Consider the following 22,826-nt stretch of genomic DNA (forward strand, 5'->3'; position numbering starts at 1 on the left):
AGTCATGCATATATATACATTCTCTTTCTCATACTATTTTCCATCATGTTCTATCACAAGAGACTGGCTATAGTTCCCTGTGCTATATAGCAGGACCTCATTGCTTATCCATTCTAAATGCAATAGTTTGCATCTACTAACCCCAAACGCCTTGTCCATCCCATTTCTCTCCCCTCCCCCTTGGAAACACAAGTCTGTTCTCTGTTTGTGAGTCTGTTTCTGTTTCATAGATAGGTTCATTTATGTTATATTTTAGAGTCTACATAAAAGTGATATCATATGGTATTTGTCTTTCTCTTTCTGACTTACTTCACTTAGTATGAGAAACTCTAGTCATATTGATCTTGCTGCAAATTATATTATTTTGTTCTTTGTTAATGTCTGTGTAGTATTCTATCATATATATATATATATATATATATATATATATGTTCTATGCCTTCTTAATTCATTCATCTGTTGATGGACATTTAGGTTGCTTCCATGTTTTGGCTATTGTGAATAGTGCTGCAATGAACGTAGAAGTGCATGTAGCTTTTTGAATTATAGTTTTATAATTCACACCATTTTACTTTCCTTTAGGAAACCATCTGAAAGTAAGTTGCAGCCATCATACATTACTCTTAAGTTCTTCAGCATGTCTCTCTCAAGAACAAAGACTTTCTCTTATACAAACATGATGCTATTACCACTTGTAAGAATATTCACATGAATAAATAACATCACCCCATGTATTGTTCATACTCAAACTTCCCCTATTACCCACTGAAATGTCATTAATATAAGCTTTTTTTTTTCTGATGTAGGATCCAATAAAAGTTCACACCATTGCATCTGGCCATTATATCTCTGTAGTCTCTCCCATTCCAGGACAGTACCCCACACCACTCTGCTGTTCATGACAATGAAACCTGAGAAGAATATAGGTCAGCTGTTCTGAAGAATATTCCATATTCTGGAATTGTCCAGTGGTTTCCTATTAGACTTAGGTCAAACATCTCCAGCCAGAATCCCATGTGTGTGATACTGTATCTCTCCCTACATCTCCTCAGGAGGCATAAGTGTCAGATCCTGGTTACCCTGGGTTATGCCAGACCTCACCATGTAAAGGTACACTGCCTTCTTTGTAATCAATAAGGAAGTAATATGGGAGGGGTTCTGTGAGACTGTAAATAGCCTGCCCTCCAACAACCTGTCGCCTGCTCATTTTAGCATCCCTTGATCCTTGACTGACTCAGTTATTACATTAGGGATTACAAATTGGTGATTTTCTATTTCTACCACTTCTACATTTATTAGCTGGCATACTTCTATAAAAAGGAAATTTTCCTCCCTTCTTTTTTTTTTGTCTCCAGATAGACTTGTGGATTTTTAAAATTCGGTGTTATAATCCATTATCATCATTATTCTTTCTGATGTTCAAATTGTCCAAAATTGGGCCAGTGGGAATCCTTTCACGATTGCTTCTTTGTGACAAAACCATAATTGAAAAGGTACATGCACCTCAATGTTCATAGCAACACTATTTACAATAGCCTAGACATGGAAGCAAACTAAGTAAGTGACAGATGAATGGATAAAGAAGTTGTGGTATGTGTATACAATGGAATATTACTCAGCCATAAAAAGAATTAAATAATGCCATTTGCAGCAACATGGATGGACCTAGAGATTATCATACTAAGTGAAGTAAGTCAGAGAAAGACAAATGTCATATGATATCACTTACATGTGGAATCTAAAAAAAAATGATACACATGAATTTATTTGCAAAATAGAAACAGACTCACAGACATAGAGAAAGACTTGTGGTTGCCAGGGGGAAGAAGGGGAAAGGATAAATCATGCGTTTGGGATTAACAGAGTCACACTATTATATATAAAATAGATAACCAATAAGGGCCTACTGTATAGTGTAAGAAACCATACTCAATATCTTATAATAATCTATAATGGAAAAGAACCTGAAAAATTATATATATAATTTATATATATGTTATACATGCTATGAAAGTTATATATATAATATTATGTATATAATTGAATCACTTTGCTGTATACCTGAAATTAACACATTGTAAATCAATTATACTTCAATCAAATTTTTAAAAGACAAATCCTCTGACCTTCTGACATGACTGTTAGTTTCTGCAACTTTCTGGCTTCCAGCATAGCAAATGTTCTGGGCTCACACTTTATTTCCCTGTTACAGCCCAGGATTACTTATTTCTTGGAGAAGCCCTGATTCCTTTTAGTGGGGAATAAAACTTAGAAACCAAGATCTGTTATGAGGTTTGCTCACTGCTGCTGGTAGGGTGGGGGGGTGGGGGGTCCCACCATTTGTTTTAATTCAACAATTAGCTTTTCTAGTTTTAAAAACTCTGTTTTCTCAGATAAATCTGGTAATTTTTTATTATCTCTTGTTCCCTCAAATTATATTATCACATAGTGATGTTATAATAATAATATATTTATCACACAGTGATTAATTATATTATATTAATCACATAGTGATAGATTTTGTCCAAATAGGATAGGGGAAAAGGGGGAAAAAGAGGAGGAAGAGAGGGGGTAATTTATTTTTCAAGTAATACCTTCTCAATTGCCTTGGGGGCTGCTGTGGATTTGTAGAGCTGAGTCTGTTGCATTTAGCTTTGATATTTATTGGTGGATATTTATTGATTGCACCTAGGAAGAAAAAAAAGAATGTGAGGAGACTGTTATTTGCAGCAATTAACATTACAGAAATCTGGAGTTCCCATCATGGCTTAGCGGTTAACTAACCCAAAGAGCATCCATGGGGACTCAGGTTTGATCCCTGGACTTGCCCAATGGGTTAAGGATCTGGCGTTGCCATGAGCTGTGGTGTAGGTTGCAGACGCGGTTCAGAATTCAAGTTGCTGTGGCTCTGGCATAGGCTCAGCTCTGAATGGACCCCTAGCCTGGGAACCTCCATGTGCTGTGGGTGGCAGCCCTAAAAGACAAAAAGACAAAAAAAAAAAAATTTACAGCAATCTGCTCTGTATGCAAAATATCACTTTACTGTTTTCAACATCCATCAAAGGAAGACATCCATCAAAGGTGGCCATATGAGATAAAAGCAGATTTCTCAGGGAAGTCTATAAAACTGGGTTTAGGAAATGCCTCTCTGCCAAATGTATAGGTGGAGAATTCAACTTTTCAGTAAGATACCCTTAGTTGCTAAAGTCTATCAGACATTAGAGGAGAAATTATGAGCCATCCTAAGAGAATGGCCTCTAACTGACATGAGCTAGTCAGAATAGCTGTTTTCTATTCTCTCCCCTGGAATATCAATATGCAAAGGGAAGGATATTCCCTTTACGGGGTCCATTTAATTAACCACAGTAGTAACCACAGCACCATCTTGGATTTAATCCGTTAGTGGTCATTTCATCTGAAGTATATTAATTTTTCTTAATAATAAAACACACCTCTTCCCATACCATTTAAACATTTAAAAGCCATTTTTTTTTCTTTTTATAGGGCCACAACTGAGGCATATGGAAGTTCCCAGGCTAGGGGTCAAATTGGAGCTACAGTTGCTGGGCTACACCACAGCCACAGCAACTTGGGATCTGAGCAGAGTCTGTGACCTACACTACAGTTCATGGCAATGCTGGATCCTTAACTCACTGAACGAGGACAGGAATCAAACCCACAACCTCATGGATACTATTTGGGTTCATTAAGCTGAGCCACAATGAGAACTCCTACTTTTTGTTTTGCTTTTGTTTTGCTGAACCTGTGGCATACAGAAGTTCCTGGGCCAGGGATCAAACCCATGCCACAGCAGCAACCAGAGCCACAGCAGTGGCAATACAAGATCCTTAACCTGCTGAGTCAGCAGGGAACGCCAAAAGTCATTTTTTGATGCAAAACTTTGATACATTCTTTATTTCCTTGAAGCATTCAATTTAACTGTGTATTGAACACAATTAAATCTCTTCCTGGTGACCAGAGTCATCCTAAGAAACCAGTTTGTCCTGGACTGGGATCCAGCACCATCTCCCAAGCTGCTGTTGTAGATTGGACTGTGTGTTTCTAGACTGAATGGCCACAGCTGTGCTGTTACATTTATGGACATCTGTTTTTTAATTGTCTTAACCCTAAGCATCAGGTTGTTTGTCAACAGTTTTGCTTAGAAACTGTGTCAGTTCTGATGTGAACTGTGCTTGATACCCAACTCTGTCACAGCAGTGTAATAAAGAAGAGTCACATAGGAAGGGAGCTGGACCGGGACCCCCAGGAGGGCAGGGACCACATCTGTTTTGGCCCCTCCTTGATACCCCGTATCTAACCCTGAATGGCTCAGACCAGGGGCCAGATCCATATACGGTAATGTCAAAGGAGTGAATGTGAGTCTCGGGACGGCTATGGAGTGGAGCATGTAGGCTTGAGTGCGATTGTGTCAAAGCCTTTTCCACTTTTTGTACTTTGACAGCTATAGTTTAAAGATGGGAGATTTCGAGATACCTATGTTTTAGAAGAGTGATGTACAACCGTATCATGGCTATAGCTTTTTAAAAGCACTTTTTACATATTTCTTACCTACTCCAGGTAATTCCTCTGAAAACACCTCTTCCTCTTTTCCTGGGTGGTGGTGGTGGGTGTGTCATTTCTCTAATGTAACAATTTGACTAGTTACCATGAAACACCACTGAGAATTTTGGGGAATTATGAAATGAAATTCCATCTTAACATCCTTTCAACTTTTTGCCTCCTAAGGAGTGTTTCTTTACCAGTTTCCCAGAGTTTCTCAAGGTGTTTTGTTTTACCCTTTCAAACGCCTCGCGATTTCTTCTTTCAGAATGACCCCTGGCCTCATTTATTTTTAGCTTGTTTTTTCCAGCTCATTTTTCTTGTTTCTATTCCAGAACCCACCCGCATAAATTTCATTCTAAGAGCAGACTACCCCTGCAATCGCAGACGCACACCTAAAGCAGCAGAGGACCAGAGGACACGACATCAGTCCCACCAGCCATTTCCCAAGGCTCTTCAGACCTCACCAACCCTGACTGGACAGTATCTTTGCAGCCTTAACTGGTTTTACTGTGTAATGTCACAGACAAGTTGGAGACACAGTCAAAATTTCCCTTAAGCGACCCTGGGTACCTGTGTGTTCACTTTTCTTTAGCTGAACTCCAAAATCTATTCACCATCAGAAATCTGACAGTGCTTTTCAACCTCCAGAGTCATATTAGGGGTTGGCTTCTTTTAATCCATCCTGATGCATTCAAAATGAATTGCATACTTTCAAGTCTAGCTCACTGAAGAAATACAGCCCATGTTTCTTTTTATGGACACACTAATTACTGGTACCATAAAAAGTCATTAGCAAGGCTGAGAAAGTTTTGCAAGGATGTATAATTCATCATGACAGGTAAAATGTATCTCTTAATACTCCAAACTCTGCCTTTTGGGGGGAACTTGTAAAAGCAAAGCCACAGATTTTGAATTTTCCTCTGGCTCTTTCTTTTGGTGTGTTAATGGGTCAGACTTTCCATCCAAGGGCAGTGTGTTACATGGCAAGGATTTCTACTTTGTAGCTAAACACCCAGGCTGTGACTTCACGCCCCCAGCCTGTGCTGTCATGCAGACAGATATGCAAACAACTGCCTGTTATGATTGCTTCTCCATAGGAACCAGAGGTATAAAAAAGATGAGCCAGAAAATTTAGTGCTTGGAAATCAGAGGCTTCCTCCCTCCACTATCCATCACTACATATTTTTCTTTCTGACCCTGAAGTTCCCTTGAAACAGAGGTTTCCAAGAAACCATGTCAGCTCATCAACTCTTCTTTGGGGAATACCAAGTATATGCTTAATGTGCAGGAAAGAAGAGATTTTATGACTTACGTCTGACTGAGCTTATAAAAGCCTTCATAAACTTCACGCCATATCTGTGGTCAGGCCTATGAATGCGGCCAAGCTGAACCAAGTGGTGATCCAAAGGGTAGCTGGCTAGGTCTTCAAGTTCCTGGTCATTCCAAGAAGGGCCAAGGGAAAACACAAACAGGGCATAACCTTGACACTTGGCTCGCAAGGATTCTTTCTTTAGGATTTCCTGGTCTAAGTGACTGGTTTCCCCAGCAGATATCACAAAAATGACTTTGTTTCTTCTTGGGTTGGGTGTCCTGAAGAAGATATTGTCTAGAGTCCACTGTAAGGCATGACCAATAAAAGCTTCTCCACTGAGTTGCTGAACTGACTCTTCCACATGCCTCTTCATGAGGCGTTTACTCCTGTAGGTGGTGAGATTGAACTCAGTTTTAACGGGACTCCTCTGAGTGTTGGGCAGGAAGTTGGGGGGAGCGTGGATTAAGAGGGCCACCCGGTCTCCAGTGACAGAGGTCTCGGGCTCTGGGGTGATGTCGAAGTGATCTAACAGGGCTCCCAGGAAGCCTCTGATGTCTTCAAATTCTGCCCCTCCCATGTGCCGGGAGCCATCCAGAAGGAACGCAGCATCCATGTAAGATTGCACAGGGGGTGGTCTGGCTTGATCGCAGGAAGCATCCGGCTTGCACACATCTGCAGACCAAAAGTCACTTGGAGTTACTAAACAGAAAGGACAGAAAAGGAAAGACAGCATCTCAAACTATTTTGACATTTGCAATCTGCATAATCTCTGATGTTAAATAGTACTGAATGCCTTTGAGATGCTCAGCAACAGGAAGATTTCCTAGTACGTGGTCTGCATCTTGATCCCAAAAGTACAGGTTTTATCAGCCTGTGTCTTGAACTCCATTCCCTAATGCTATCTGACTTTTTAAAATTAAACTACTTTCAACAGAAGTTCCACTTGGCTGTGTCTTAAGTGTATAAAGATTGAAGTGGACAATTCATTTTGTGCTTGTATGCGGATACTGTGTCATGACATAAAAACGAATGATCTCTTTAACTGCCAGTACACAGGTTAAACCAATGGCCCTTATCCTGTGCACACTACTACTATAAAAAGTAATCTACTTAAAAAGAGTAAAAAAAGCAATGCATCTTTTATTTCAATTTTAAAAAGATTTGTAATTCAGTGTCTTTGTTGAGACATTAAAGGCAAACTACCACTCATATTTGTCCAAAGTGCCTATTAGTTGACAGCTCAGTATGTGTTTGTTAAATAAATGAATATAAATACTGCATGCTAATGGACTTTCATAAAATTTGAGGTCATTTAAATAAATATGCATATCATTTAAAAACGGTGTTGTAATTAAAGCAGAGAGTGAATTTTATTGAATCTGATCACAATGAATATTCAGAGGAATAAAAAGATAAATTAGAAATGAAAGGATCTTAGAGGTCGTCTCATCTTCTAATTTTACTGAGAGTCCCAGGGCAGGAGTGTAAAATCATTTGGCCTAAGGATACACCGGAATTTCTAGAGGTGTTGTAGTGTTTGGAACAAGGCCACGTGTACAGCAGTGGGATGCCCCTTGGCCTGAAGGCCAAGATGCCTGAGATGTAGTCTTGTAGTCCCCAGTTACAAACATCCTGGATGCCCCGTCCAAGCCACTAATGGGCCCCAGTTCTGCACAATGAGGTGGTTGGATCAGATTTGCCCAGAGAGTCCTTCCAGGGCTGATAGTCTGCAATCCTAGGTTTCTAACAACAGCTGATGGTTAAAGGCCAAAAACAAGAAAAAGAGATGGAAAAACACACATGGGGACAGTTAGTACTTAGATAAGTGCCTGACCATGAATAATAGCTATGAGATGAAAGATTAATAACCAGAACGCTGATCCTAGGGGAAGCAGGAAACTTCAGAATTTCAGTCTTGCTCACAGACTCAATAAAGATACAGCTCTGAACAAATTATACTTACCTTCTTGAAATGCAGTAAAATTTGATGATGCTGTTTAATGATCAGCACAGTCGCCTAAGTGCAAGGTATTTTCTAAAATCAGGGAGAGCAGGCTGCCTATTTGATCAGTTTTGTGGGGTCTCTTTATTGCAGGAAATGACGGCCAAAATACCTTACACTATATGCCTCAGAGACAAAACAAAGGTTTAAGCCAAGAGATGGAGCCAAAAATCTATCCCCAGACACACATATGCAGCTTCTGACCTCACAACATTCAGGGCATGTGTCCCTGATGTGTCTGAGCACACAGCTGAGAGCTCAAGGGGGATGGAGCTGCCCACAGTGTGGTGAGCACCCTAACTGCTGTGGGTCAGACTACCAGAGCCTGACAACAGTGTGCAATTGTGGAGGGAAGGAGAGATACGATCAGAGGGAAAGACAGAAGGAAGAGGGGGTTCTTAGGAGAAATCCCCTTCTCCCTCGGAGCTACCACCTCCCTGTGAAGTCACTCATGTGGCAAGCACGAGCATCCCACTGACTCATAGGAAGGAGGAGGAGGAGAATTAAACAGTTTCTTCAAGGCCAAATGCAGAGTTTCAGGGAGCAGTGTACAGGCTCTGTAGTACTCATAACTGGCAGGAGTTCTCAAGCCAGCTCTCTGGGTTTTGATGCTGCTGTGAGCCAACTCTTTCATCTCATCTGCAAAGTGGCACTAAGAACTGTTCAAATGCTTTAGGGTGATTATCAGGATTGAATGAAACAATTAGGGGAGTACTTGGAATACAATAAATCCAATACTGTAAGTATTAACTACCATTGTTGCCACCATCAATGTTTTATAAAGCAATTAGACCGGTTCGTGGCTAGTAATGAATGTCTGATAACTTAGCTATCACACTCACCAGTAACCCCAATGGCTTCCATCACTTTCATAATTATTAGAACATTCAAATTATCAGAATACCCAAATACAGGTCTAGCTAGTTCTTCAGCTAGACCTATAGATTGTGTATAAAAAACAAGCAAAGACCAATCAGCATTGTAGATGCTTTTGATGTGTCATATCTGGGAGTCCAGAAAGCCTCTTTCCAATGAGAAATGTATGAATTGCTGCTATGTACCACTCCTTCAAAGTATTACTTTGAGGTCGTGAACATTTGGGATTTAGAAAACCCATAAATACACTTTACAGCATGAAAAGCTTGGGCAATGGGGCAGGCTAAGTTTTTCTAAATTTTTGTTTTTTGTTTTTTTAGGGCTGCGTCCACAGCATATGGAGGTTCCCAGGCTAGTGGTTGAATTGGAGCTGTAGCCGCTGCCCTACACCACAGCCACAGCAATGCCAAGCCACATCTGTGACCTACACCATAGCTCAGGGCACCGCCAGATCCTTAACCCACTGAGCAAGTCCAGGGATCGAACCTGAGTCCTCATGGAAACTAGTCAGATTTGTTTCCACTGAGCCATGATGGGAACTCCTCTAAAAATTATTACTGTTTCCTGGAAGCTGCACAACATACCCCCTGAGCTAGAGGCTCTAGCTGTGGATGAGGCTGTGTGGCGAGGGAGCCCAGAACCCCTGGGAGATCCTCCCAAGGCCACTCCATCCCTGCTGCCAAGTTTCAGCCACTCCTGCCATTGGTGACTCACTGTGCTTCAGGGATTTGATCAAGTTACAGCATCTCTCTGGGTCTCACCATAGCAAAAAGTGCACCGTTGGAGTCCCTCTAGGGCTGGTGTGTAGTCAGTCCCGGATGGAACTGTGATGACTTGGAAAGTGCCAGTGTCGTCAATCTGCAAGAAGCAGAAGCAGAGAAAGAAGAGCATCATAAGTGGGGCTGCAGGAACCTGCCATGATGGTCCACAGAGCTGAGATCTGCAGGGAACAATGGGTCTCCTCCCTCTCAGAGGGTACAGGGTGCAGCATGACAGGGGGTCTAAGAGCACTGCCTGGGTCTAACCTGAGACTCTCCCTTTAGCTGGATGGCAAGTGGCTTTGTCTCTGTTTCCTCATCTGTGCAACAGAATACCCACACTACTCCCTAAGAGGGCAACTATGGGCACTACATGATTGCATAATTGAAAAGCACTTAGTGGCATCAGGTGGATGCCATGTGGGTCATCAGAGACCACAAAGCACTTCCACCCCCAGTATCTCAACAGCTCAGTGAGTTCATTCTGAAGGTCATCATCCTTCCTTTTCAGATGAGCAGACCGAAACTCAAAGAAAGTTTAAAGGACTGAGCAAAAGACACTGGACAAGAAAGCCATTTAGGGAAAAGGACCAGAGACACCCCTCCCCCCAAATTCCAGACAACTGTGTGAAATCACAGATGTGCTTTATTTTTTTCTTAAAATTCTTTTTTTAATGTTGACCCTCAAATTTCCATCACCAAACAATTGCACAGCATTTTTTTCTCTTTCTTTCTTTTTTTGGTCTGAGATGTTTATTTTTTTATAGCTGATTTACAATGTTGTGTTGGTTTCATATGTACACACGTACATACACACACATGTACACACACAGTGGAATATTAGCCACAAAGAAGAATGAAATAATGCCATTTGGCCCAAAATGGATAGACTTAGAGATTCTCACACTAGGTGAAACAAGTCATACAGAGAAAGACAAATATCATATGATATCACATATGTGGAATCTAAAAAAAGATACAAATGAAGTTATTTACAAAACAGAATTAGACTCGCACACATAGAAGACAAACTTATGGTTACCATAGGGGAAAGGGGGAGGGGTAAATTAGGAATTTGGGATTAGCATACAAACATTACTATATCTAAAACAGATAACCAACAAGGACATACTGTATAGAACAGGGAACTCTACTCAATATCCTGTAACAGAGGTGCTTTAGAACTGACTTTGAGTTCCCTCCGTGAGCCAGGCATGGACCCTGGCTTTGAAGTGCAGACTTAGAGCCACGTTCAGGTGGCTCTCTGAACAATTCCCCAACCTTTCCAATTCAGCCCTATCATTAGTAAATTCCCTGAGGAATTCTGGAGAGGCAGAAGATATGGAGGCTCCAAACAAGGAAGAATAACCAGCTTGTCATTTAAGTAACCCAGGAGATCATTGACAGTTGAAGAATACTGTGGGCATGATCCTACCAATGCCTCAGATACACCTCATATGACATCTGTCTTCTCCTGTGAACCCGACTGGCTTATTCCTCTCTTTCTCAGGAAGGAAGTTTCCCTCCCATACTTTACCCATGGAGGCAGGCTCTGGCAGCTGTATTGATACAGGGTGACTCCATCTCTCTCAGCAGAGCGGACTGCACCAGGGATGGACAGGAATTCAGAACTGGGGTCCGGAGGGCACTGTGTCTCCCCATGCTGGTGGTGAGTATGGTCAGAGCTATAGGCTGGCAATCTTCTGTCTTGTTCACTGAGGAACAAGGGACATGGGAAGGGGAGGTGGAGGGGGATCCCTAAAGGTTATCGCTGTTTCTACCCATCTTTTATTCTTCTGTGTATTAGAGAAGAGAAATCCATGCTCACCCAAATTCCTCCCTGGAGACCACTGTGTTTGCCTTCACAAGCTGTCTGCCTTGGAGGGTGAGACTCATGGGGGAATAAGCTAAATTTCCAGGCACAAATATATAGAGAAAGGAAGGTATGGTGTCCCACAAAGACTGAGAGGGAAGAAATGGAATGAGAATATATGTGAGCACTGGGTGGTTTAGAGAAGACACAGAAGGAAAAGACTGTGATGGTCAGGCAGCGGGACATCTTGCAGAGGAACATGGAGCTCCCTGTGGAGATGTTCCTCCTGATGACTCAGTGTCTTCATGAAAACACGCCCAGCTCACTGGCTCTCTGTGCACATGACTTCCCATTGGTTCCAGTGACCTGTAAGCACAGAGTCTTGGCTCTTGACTGATCCAACAGCAGACACAATTAGTCTGAATTATTAATGGCTTTTTTTTTTAATGCCAGGCAATGTCTCCAGTGAGCTGTGTCATTGCTTCATCTGGATTGTGATGACAGCTCAGGAGACCAAAATCAGAGAGCATGGATCAGGCCATCTGTAAGCGCAAAGGAGTTTCTTATTGCCAACCATCAGGCTCCAGAAAAAAAAAATCAGAGAATGCTTGAGTTAGAAGAAATTTTAGAGACCATGTAACTTGATCCCATCATTTTACAAATGAGAAACACAAGCCTGGAGAGGGGTGGAATATGGATACCTGTAGTTTGAACTTTGCTTTTCCCAAATAAGACCTACCTTCCACTTCCTGCATGTGCAACCTTGATGGCTGAGTGATCTCTTCATGTCACCCAGAGACTGCTGCCTGTGTTCACTAGTTTGTGTTCTATGTGTCTACAATGTGGCAACTTCCATTCTTCTGGCACTGGTACTAGCTGATAACTTGGGCTTCACATTTATTTATTTATTTTTTTAAATGTTTTAAAGTGATTTTTATTTTTTCCATTACAGCTGGTTTACAGTGTTCTGTCAATTTTCTACTGTACAGCAAAGTGACCCAGTCACATTTACATATATACATTCTTTTTCTCACATTATCATGCTCCATCATAAGTGACTAGATATAGTTCCCAGTGCTATACAGCAGGATCTCATTGCTTATCCATTTCAAAGGCAATAGTTTGCATCTATTAACCCCAGACTCTCAGTCCATCCCACTCCCCCCTGCCCCCACCTGGCAACCATAAGTCTGTTCTCCAAGTCCATGAGTTTATTTTCTGTAGAAAGGTTTATTTGTGCCATATATTAGATTCCAGATATAAGTGATATCATATGGTATTTTTCTTTCTCTTTCTGACTTACTTCACTTAGTATGAGGATCTCTAGTTCCATCCATGTTGCTGCAAATGGCATTATCTTGTTCTTTTTTGTGGGTGAGTAGTATTCCATAGAAATATGGAATGCTTCATGAATTTGCATGTCATCCTTGCACAGGGGTCATGCTAACCTCTGTATTGTTCCAATATTAGTATATGCGCTGCCAAAGGGAGCACAGGCTTCACTTTTAATCACCTATCAACATGTTGGTGTCAAACTAAAGCCATACCTTCTACTCATTGACTCTAGAGTGTTTTGTTTTTTTTTTAAATGAAGAGAGTCCACAGGGGGTCTGTGCTCTGCAACCCCCACCCTCAAGTAATCTCCTCAGCCATAAAGTTTGGCAGATGTGGATTTTGAGATCACTCATCCTACCACACATCATGGGATCACCAATGGGTACAGAAAAAATTCTCCAGGATAAATGTGGGTTGTAGATTTAAAATGAAAGGGTTGTATGGTTCACTTTTCTTATTGCTCATATTCCTATGGTATCAAAGAATACACCAGCTTGGAAGATCCACTGATGGGTGATAGCAAATGGTTCTGGCAGTTACTTTGTTCTGGGGCTCCATAAATTGGTTCATTTCAGAAACAATACCATCAATACTCTGTATAATCCTCTTTATTTAAACAGTTCTCTATTGACAAAGGAAATCCTTTTAAGAATAAAAAGGTTGGGTGCTCAAAGTGCTAAAGTTTCCCCTGACACTCTCTCCTCCCCAATTTCAGCTCTGTCACTAAAATAATCTATAATGTCAACTATTACACCTAATGTTTCTCTCACCTGCACTGCTAAATAACAGAGTAAAGGAAAAAAAATTAGGCTAGCTAAAAAGGATGTATTTTTATAAGTACATTAGAAAGGGAAATATACCCTACATTAGATTTTTTTTTTTTTTTGGTCTTTTTGCTATTTCTTTGGGCCGCTCCCGCGGCATATGGAGGTTCCCAGGCTAGGGGTCTAATCGGAGCTGCAGCCACCGGCCTACGCCAGAGCCACAGCAACGCGGGATCCGAGCCACGTCTGCAACCTACACCACAGCTCAGGGCAACGCCGGATCGTCAACCCACTGAGCAAGGGCAGGGACCGAACCCGCAACCTCATGGTTCCTAGTCGGATTCGTTAACCCCTGCGCCACGACGGGAACTCCTACATTAGAATTTTTAATGTGCAGCAAGTAAAATTTCTCTAGAATAAAGAGATAATTGCCAAATAAATTGAAAAAGACCTGAGATTAAGGTTTTTCCAATCAAAAATGGCTTTCAGACCATCATGAAAAACTTCCAAGATGGTGACCGTGATCTTTTTGCTCAGAAACATAGGAGAATGAGGCCACGTTGTCAGAGTAGCTGCTTCTGAGACCTGCCACATGTGTTTACACAGGTCCAAAATTTCATCTGGAGTCTCCTGAATTCTTAGATGAATTAAGATGTAGAAAAGTTGTAATGGTTATGAAGCAAATGAGGGTTTTGTAATACGGCCTCTAAATAAAAATTCGTTGTGCCATTACAATTTTGAGTTCTGTTCTTAAAATAACAAATGACAGTTTAAGTGTAATGACAGTTTAAGTGTAGGTTATATTTACCTACACTTGAAGAGAATGGACAAAAGAAAGAAAGAGTTGGGAAGTGGAGGAGCAGTAACAATCTCTCTTCTGAAATGTCAGGTACTGGGTTCCCACCAACTTGTCCTTAGCCCTTCTAGACAACCCTGCATAGCCCTGTCCTCTAAGGTCTTTTGGTTTTCTACTTTACTCTTATGTCCCCAGAGCCCAGGGTGGCACTTGGTATCTCTGAGCTGCTCATCCAACATTTGTTGGCTGAATGAACTTTGGGACCAATTCTGACTTCTGTCTGCATCCAACTTCTTCAGCCCCAGGGATGCTGGGGGCCAATACTGCTCTGATTTATGAGAGTCACTGTCAAGAATTTGAAACTTTATTGGTGCTTTTTTGACAAAAACTCCTTCAAGAAAGGAGCAAAGAGTCTAACTGATTTGGGCAGTATCTCTAAGTGGGACTCTTAACACTCCAAAGTTTAAAAGAAAAACCTAACAAAATACGTGTTCTTAAGTTATATGCTATGCACATATTTTTGAGTGGGTGGGTGGAATTGCATCTCTTTCAATTTCTATCATAAGCTCCATCAATTATTTGTATCAGGATATTAAGTTATTTCCTGTTTTGTGAATAAATACAGCCAAAGAACAATGCAGGCTCCCAATAAACTGAGGGAATCAGGAGGATCCTGTGTGTAACCAAATCACTGACAGAATTTTTGAGCTGCTCTTCTCACAGCAACTTCATTTGCATAGCCTGGCCCCAGTCTTCTAATTTATGTGCATTTTTTTTTCCTGAGCCGCATACATCAGCCTATTCATTTGCATAATTCTGCCTTAGTTCAATGATACTAACAGCCATTTTGGCTCCTTTACAACCTAGACTTTACCATTGTTAAAGGGATTTTAGTTCAGCATCAAGCAACTGATAACAATAATAATCAAGGCAAAAGCTCCCATGATTGAGTGGTTACTAAGACCTAGGCACTGGTACACAAAGTTACATCATTTCATCTTCAAGCCAGTTCTGGACAGACGGCACTGCATTCCATATTTTATGGAGGTGTACTATATTTCAGTCTGGTCTGCTTATTTTAACACTTTTACAGAAAATTAGGGAGCTGGAAAGGGCCTTATAAAACCAGTCAATCCTAGCCTCCAATCTTCAGGAAAGATAGAAGTCACCCTTACCAGGTGAGTGTCCACCCCTACAAAAGGCCTTCAGAGAAAGATACTGTCTTGACCACCTCCATGTAGCCATTCGGCCCATGACAATGTAAATCAATCTTGCCTTGAGAAAGTTCTTCCTTAAGTCTAATCTGGAATTTGCCACTGCTATGACTCCTAGTTTCTCTAATAAGGGATTTGCTATCTTGGAGTTGACTGGCTAGTTTTCTCCAGCAATGATCTTCCACACACTGGAAGAAGTGACTCAGTTGCTTCTTTCTTCCCTCTCTCTACATGAAATAATTTTTCAACTGCTTGTCCTTTTGGTTAAGGCTGTATCTTCCAACATCCTTTGTGGCTGCTTGAGGCCCCTCCTCATGGTTTCCCCACAAATGGAGAACAAAACACAAAACAAAACAAACATCCATGTTCAGTGATGACGAGAAGGACACTCTGCTGGGTCTAGCAAGGTGTTTTGAAAGAAACCCCTGCCACTGAGGCTGTACTGATAGGGTGTTTTAGAGGTTGCTGTGATCAGAGTTCTCTTGGGGCACAGCAGGTTAAGGGTCTGGTGTTGTCATTGTAGTGGTTTGTGCCACTGCTATGGCACAGGTTCCATCTTGGCCCAGGAACTTCCACATGCCTTGGGCATGGCCAAAAAAAAAAAAAAAAAAAAAAGTTGCTGTGATCCCAGGTGGTTTATTTAGAAATGATACATAGTTGTAAATCAACTATATTTCAATAAACCTTTAAAAAAATGAAGAAAAAAAAAAACAAAAAAGAAACGCTGCACAGTAATATTTTAATCCTCAACCTAAGAAGCTATAACTGGAATCGTTTTTCCTTTGCAAAAATTGAAGTTACATAATTGGTGAAGTTATAAAATCAGTCTATTGGTTTCCATTGTGCAGCAGTGACCACCACCTTGACCACATCAGTGACATCCATGAATACTTATTGGCCATTTTGATTTAGTATCTTTACACTCAGAGGCAACTCAGAGGGTTCTTTGGAGAAGCGCTAGACTAGCAGGCCTGGATTCAGCCCTTATGTTGCCACTTGTCAGCTGTGTGAACCCGGGCATCTGAGTCAACTAAACGTCCTATTTGGACAGTGGTAATAACACCTCACACCTACTTCTTTTGGGAACTAAGCAGGATGATGCCTATAAAGGGCTTGGCAGGTTCCTGGTACTTAGTAATAAAACTTTCTTGTAAATGCCTCCGAATACAAAATAAAGACGAGTTAACAGGGCGGGCTGATCTTCTTACCGCAAATGAGCGCCGGACGGAGGGCACGTTGGTGAAGGCGATCACCACCGGGATGATGTCCAGAGCGCTGAACTCCAAGGCGGCTGAGGTGATGGTCTGGCGTCATTGGACTGGCCGCTGCTGAAGAACGTGGCGATTCTCCTGGTGTGAGCCCCTGGGAGCATCCGCTTGAAGACGTTCCTGGAGACAAACCTCATGGCCTTGCCGATGTCCCTGGCAGCCAAGGACCGCTCGTAAGGGAGGGCCTCGATCTCCCTGAGGAGTCGGTCCTTCTTGTAGGCATCGGAGAAGCGGATGAGGAGCCTGGCGTGGGAGTCATAGGAGAGCACAGCCACGCGCGCACCCGCGGGGCAGTGGTTCTCCCGGACCCGGAGGCCACGCAGCAGGGATAACATCATCTCCTTCATCCGTAGGAACTCCGGCTCCGTGACACCCCGGGACTGGTCCAGCATAAACACCAGCTCAGTGGGATGTGCTGGGCACCGCGGTTCTCCTAAAAGGCCAGAACATGCAATTTACCATGAGCACACTCGCTTAAAAATGAAAAAAAACGATACACACATAGAAGATGAAGTAATTTGAGATGTTAAATATTAAAATACGTAAACACGAAATCATTAAATAGCAATGACTCATAGTAAAACAAAACAAATATTGAATATTCAAATCTTGAATAATTAAAATTGATATTCTAAAAACTGACTTTGCTCTTTTAAATCAAGCACAAGATGAACTTATTTAGGAAATAGACTTAGAGCCATAGCAAACAAGCTTATGGTTACCAAAGGGGAAAGGGGTTGGGGGAGGGATAAATTAGGAGTTTGGGGTTAGCAGATGCAAACTGCTATATATATAAAATAGATAAACAACAAGATCCTACTGTACATCACAGGGAACTATATCCAATATCCTGTAATAAACCATAATGGAAAAATAATATTTATATGTATAACTAAATCACTTTGCTGTACACCAGAAACTACAACAGCATTGTAAATCAACTAAGCTTCGATACGTGAAATAAGGCACAAGAAAAAGTCTATAATTGAATTTGAGTTTTAATAAAAGTTTTAAGCTATTACTAAAATTCCTTCTAAAAAATAGGTCATGGATATGTCCTTTTACCTATGGATCAATGATGTCATGTTTCTTGCTGGAACTTTGTTAAATAAACTAACACATACATTTGTGACTTAAGTGAGGAAATGTAACAGGGGTTAAAAAGGGATGGATGTGGGAGTTCCCATCAGTGGTTGATGAACTGGACTAGTATCCACTGGGATGTGGGTTGGATCCCTGGCTCGCTCAGTGGGTTAAGGAACTGGCGTTGCTGTGAGCTGTGATACAGTTTGCAGACAAGGCTCAGATCCCACATTGCAGTCGCTTTGGCTGTGACTGGTGTCTACAGTTCCAATTTGACCCCTAGCCTGGAACCTCCATATGCTGTGGGAGTGGCCCTAAAAAGACAAAAGACAAAAAACAAACCCCCCCTCCCCCCCAAAAATGGGATGGATGTGAAAGCTTTGTTGATAATTTCAGGCAGATTGCGACTTATCCACTCCTTGATTTGCTCATCTGTAAAATGACAGTCCTAGCTAGCATTCACTCTGGAGGCCTATGTTGGGGATTAAGTGAATCAACACAGGTAAAGCACTTAGGACAACAATGCCTGGCACATAGCATATACTCAATTGATGTTTGTCATGACTATTGCTATTACAGAACTACTCATTGTGAGAGAGAAGAGCTGAGTTACTTAAAAGAATAAGGAACGTTTCAACTGATAAATTTTACTTAACAGGAATGAAAGTTTAACCAACAAATATGCCTTATTAGTTAGAGAAAGTTCAAATTAGAATTGGTCAACTTGAATGTATTTAGATTTATTCATTCATCCTGATTCATTCATTCGAATCCCAGTATCCTGCACTTAACACAGTCGGAGATCTTTGTCTAAGTATCTATTAAGGTTTGCCTCTCCCGGCACTTTATGAAGTGTGAAGACAGAAATGGCCTCTCTCTTGATCTGTCAGATTATTAGTCCCTGCATATACCAAAGAGTATGGAAATGTTGAATGAAAAAGGACCAGACAAAGGACAGGCCTTTGCAACAGCCGTAAGAAGAAGAACTGAACTTTCATAATCGGTGAGACGCCTGGTGTTGAGAAGTTGGTTGGTAAAAGGAAATCTAGGTGACTCTCCTGTTTGGGGGGCCTCCTATCATTCAGAGGCCAGTAAGTCAGCTCTTCACAGGCAAGCTCGGGACTCATACCCTCCAGGCCGGCCAGGCTGCCCCAGGAGGCAGAGCCCCCTCTCAGCTGGGCCTCATCACCTGTTATTATCGCCTTCTTGTCCTGGACTCCAAGACCTTCACAGGTAAAGGAAGATTAAATATCCAACCCCTATCCAACTGTGCATCTCCATGGAGACAGGACAGAGGTTATTAGCCTCTGAGTCACATTGAGTGGGCTGAGTAGATATTTAAAAAAAATTGAGGTCAGGTCAGCTTTGCAATTTAAAAAATGAGAAGAAGGATGACCAAACACAACAGTGGTTCTGCCAGCTTTTTGTTTGGGCTGCTGTTTTTATATGGGAACAATGAGAGCAGTAACAATGAGGCAGCCTCCACTGTAATTTAGAGATAAAAGAAAAAAAGATAGCACTGGCTGAAGATAAGAAAAAATTCAAGTTTTCAGGAAAAAAACACCTAAGGGCTCATTCAGCTTGCTGCCAGGACCCTGAAGATTCTGAGAAATGCTGGCCTGGATGAGGGTGGCTCCAGGGAGGTCCCCCTCCAAGGGTGGGTCCCCAACATACTTGTTGTTGCTCGGCAGAGAGCAGGTGATGATGAGGAAGGAGGAAGGCAAACGAACCCTTGCCATGTGACGACCACCCAGGAAATGGTGGCCCATCCAGGCCGCTGCCATGTTTGCCTGGAATGGCTCCACACAGGCCCCCCAACACTAGTCCTTTGGCTTTTACGCTCATCTCCCCTACAATCTACTCTTCCACAGCAGCCCAAATAATCTTTAAAAAATTGTTCATCAGTTTATGATCCTGCTTTCAATACTTTCAATAAACTCTTCAATACCCTCCAGTTCAAGTTGAATAAAATCCATCCTCCTCATTATATAACCTACAAAGCCCTGCGTGATTTGGGAACTGCTTCCCTCTCTACTTCTACACAAGCCATCTCCCCCTTCTCACCGTGTCTCAGTCACACTGCGCTTCTGTCAGTTCCTAGAAAGTGCCTGGGTGTATCATGGCTTTTGCACTTGCAGGATTCCCTGCCTGGCTCTTGCAAAGCTGGCTTCTTTTTTTATTCTTCATCCAAATTTCAATGTCATTGCCTCAAAGAGAAGCCCTCCTTCCAAAGACACTTCTTCCCCTTCCCTAACGTTATTCTGTGACAGACCATCTCATTCTTTATCTCTTTCCTAGCAGCTAAAAGATGCTACAATTCTTTCATTTGTTTATTTACTATCTGGATCCTCCACTAGAACGGAAGCTTTTAGAGTCAGGAATTCTGTCCCTCTTATTCAGCCCTGTGTCCCCAGTGTCTGCGACAGACACTGGCATATAACAGACCTTCAATAAATATTTGTTGAATGAGTGAACAAGCAATCAGGGCATGGATTGATGGGTTTACACAAAAGGTACAAAGGTGTAAAGATATAAGAGGGTGATTACGGGTTTATACAGAAGCATCATGGAATAAACATTTTTAATACACCTAGAAACCAGTTCAGAAGGATATCAAGCCATGTCAGTAAGTAACATCAGCCATGTGCTCCATAGATTTTAGCACTCTCTGAACTACACAGGCAGCTTGCTTGCTGTCTGATCATCCCTACCTTTTTTCTCTAGACTTTTGCTCTTTGCATCTTAATCCCTAACCAGCAGACTATAGAGACAATACGACAAACAAAGAGAGAAAATGGAGGGAGAAATATTATAAAAAATCGACTGGTACTGTAAATGGTAATGTTAGTCATTCAAATACTAATAATTAAAAATCAAACCCCTTGGCTGACAAAGAGCTGTGAGACTCAGCTTCAACTCGAGTGATTTATTGGAGGCAGGGCTGCCACTGCCAGGATGAAGCAGCAAAGAGAGTCCAGATAAAATTTATACAATTTGGCAGGCAACACATTGTGCTAACTCATCTTTCCAGATGCACGACATTTTGGAGCTTGATTACAATACACTGTAAATAAAGATTACTCACCACGTCTTCCAGCTGGGGAAGAAGAACAAAAGAGGCTGGGTTATTATTTGGTAGGAGAGCAGGGTTCTGTACCATGTAAGAAATCATGGCAGACTCAAAAAGCAAGGCAACAAATAGCGTTTGTAGAAATGCAGACAGATCTAGCATCTTGGTAAAATCTCAGTTCCTTCCACAGGGGATGGGATGGGAGAAGTGCGAGAGTCATAAATCAGTGGTGTGTAGCTGGCTGTCAGAAGGAAAGGACCTCTGCCTGAGAGAGAACGTTATCTTGCAGAGAGGTGCACTGGATTTGGAAAGTCAAAACCTCTCTTTACAATTTCCCATGTGGATATCTATAGCTATCAATTATATAGCTATATAAACATCAGAGGTGGATTTACTTTGAAGCAAATGAATCTTAAGCTTCAGGACTGCACTGTCCAATACGAATGCCGCTAGCTTTCTGTAACTATTTACACTGAAATTAATTAAAATTAAATGAAATAAATTCAGCTTCTTTTGGGCTGAATTCTCAATCTTTCAGTACTCAAAGTCCCATGTGACTAGTGTTTACACATCAGAAGCCGAGGACACATCTATCATTGCAGAAAGTTCTAGACAGTACTGCTCTCTACTTCTCACCCGTAGGGCCCCTTGCAAAGCCTTGAGAAGGGCTCCTAGCCCTGTGATCACTTGCTTTTCCAATAGGCACAAATTATAGGTTGTGATTTTCTTTCTTGTTCCAAAGGACACTTTCAAAATAGTTTTGCACGTAATTTATAATTTTTTTTTTCTTTTTAGGGCCACACCTGTGGCATATGGCAGGTTCCCAGGCTAGGGGTCCAACCAGAGCTACAGATGCCAGCCTATGCCACAGACATAGCAATGCCAGATCTGAGCCACATCTGTGATCTACACCACAGCTCATGGCAACTCCAGATCCTTAATCCACTGAGCGAGGCCAGGGATTGAACCCGCAACCTCATGGTTCCTAGTCAGATTCGTTTCTGCTGTGCCATGACCGGAACTCCTGTATTTGTAATTTTGCACTGAACCCATCAAATTTTAAAAAGATCAGGCCTCATCACACTTGAATCTGTGAGTCACACAGTTCACATAGCTCCCAGGTCAGAATGCCTACTACTGTGCCAATGCAGCCCCAAAGCAACCAATCTTCAGACCCAAGGCATAGATTTGACTCCCATCACAAATGACTCCATTCTGCTACCAAAAGGCCAATTAGCATTGCATTCAAAGCTTTGAAAAGTCTTTGTTTTTGAGACCAAGGCTCTCTACAGAAACAGACTCGAATTCATCTATTTTTTTCTCCCACCAAATGCCTTGTGGGAATGTTGACACCCTTTTCAGTCCTAGTGTTTATTTGGGAAGTTACTGCTCATTTGCAGATGATTCTTAAAGAGCCTTCTCAACTTGTCTATGGAATTCCTTGGATACTGACATTATTATTCTGAGGAAGAGGTTGCTATAAGGATCTCAAAGCTAATTGAAGAGAGCATTTGCCAAATCAAAACCCCTTTTTGCCTTTAAAATTTTGACAGAGAGTAAAGAACTATAGGCAGAACAAGTCATTTTACAACCAAGTAAGTCTAGCTAAATGAAGCACACCTACTCAGAGAGGGAGTAATGATGAACAGAAGTGAGGGCTCCCACCCACCAGGACACCCTCCTTGGCAAGGCTGGCCCTTTCACACCAACTAAATTCAGTCCTTATAGAATCAGTTATTTTCAGGGATTAATCATTTTAAAAAGTTTAATGTGACCCTCCATTGATCGATTTCACCACAGGAGAGTTAGCTCCATTTCCCCCTGATTAAAAGCACCACAGAAATCTTAGTGCTTGGAACATGTTTCCATGCTGGCAGCCAGAGAGGGGGCACCAGTCTACACCACCTCCAAATATATGCAGTGACATCTCTAATTTTAAAAAACTGGCTGGTAAATTGTCTCAACTTTGAGT

General features: G+C 41.7%; 1 protein-coding gene across 1 annotated transcript in view; it reads right to left on the reverse strand.

The window, feature by feature from the left end:
• The window catches only part of COL6A6 (collagen type VI alpha 6 chain), a 168,494-nt gene that overhangs the window by 11,693 nt on the left and 133,975 nt on the right, over positions 1–22,826 (reverse strand). The window contains 6 exon segments of the mRNA XM_021071331.1: positions 2,595–2,688; positions 5,876–6,547; positions 9,515–9,611; positions 16,642–16,739; positions 16,742–17,134; positions 20,870–20,881. Coding sequence (XP_020926990.1) covers positions 2,595–2,688; positions 5,876–6,547; positions 9,515–9,611; positions 16,642–16,739; positions 16,742–17,134; positions 20,870–20,881 — 1,366 coding nt within the window.

This window comes from Sus scrofa, chromosome 13 (assembly GCF_000003025.6).
Source record: "Sus scrofa isolate TJ Tabasco breed Duroc chromosome 13, Sscrofa11.1, whole genome shotgun sequence".
Lineage (NCBI taxonomy): Eukaryota > Metazoa > Chordata > Mammalia > Artiodactyla > Suidae > Sus > Sus scrofa.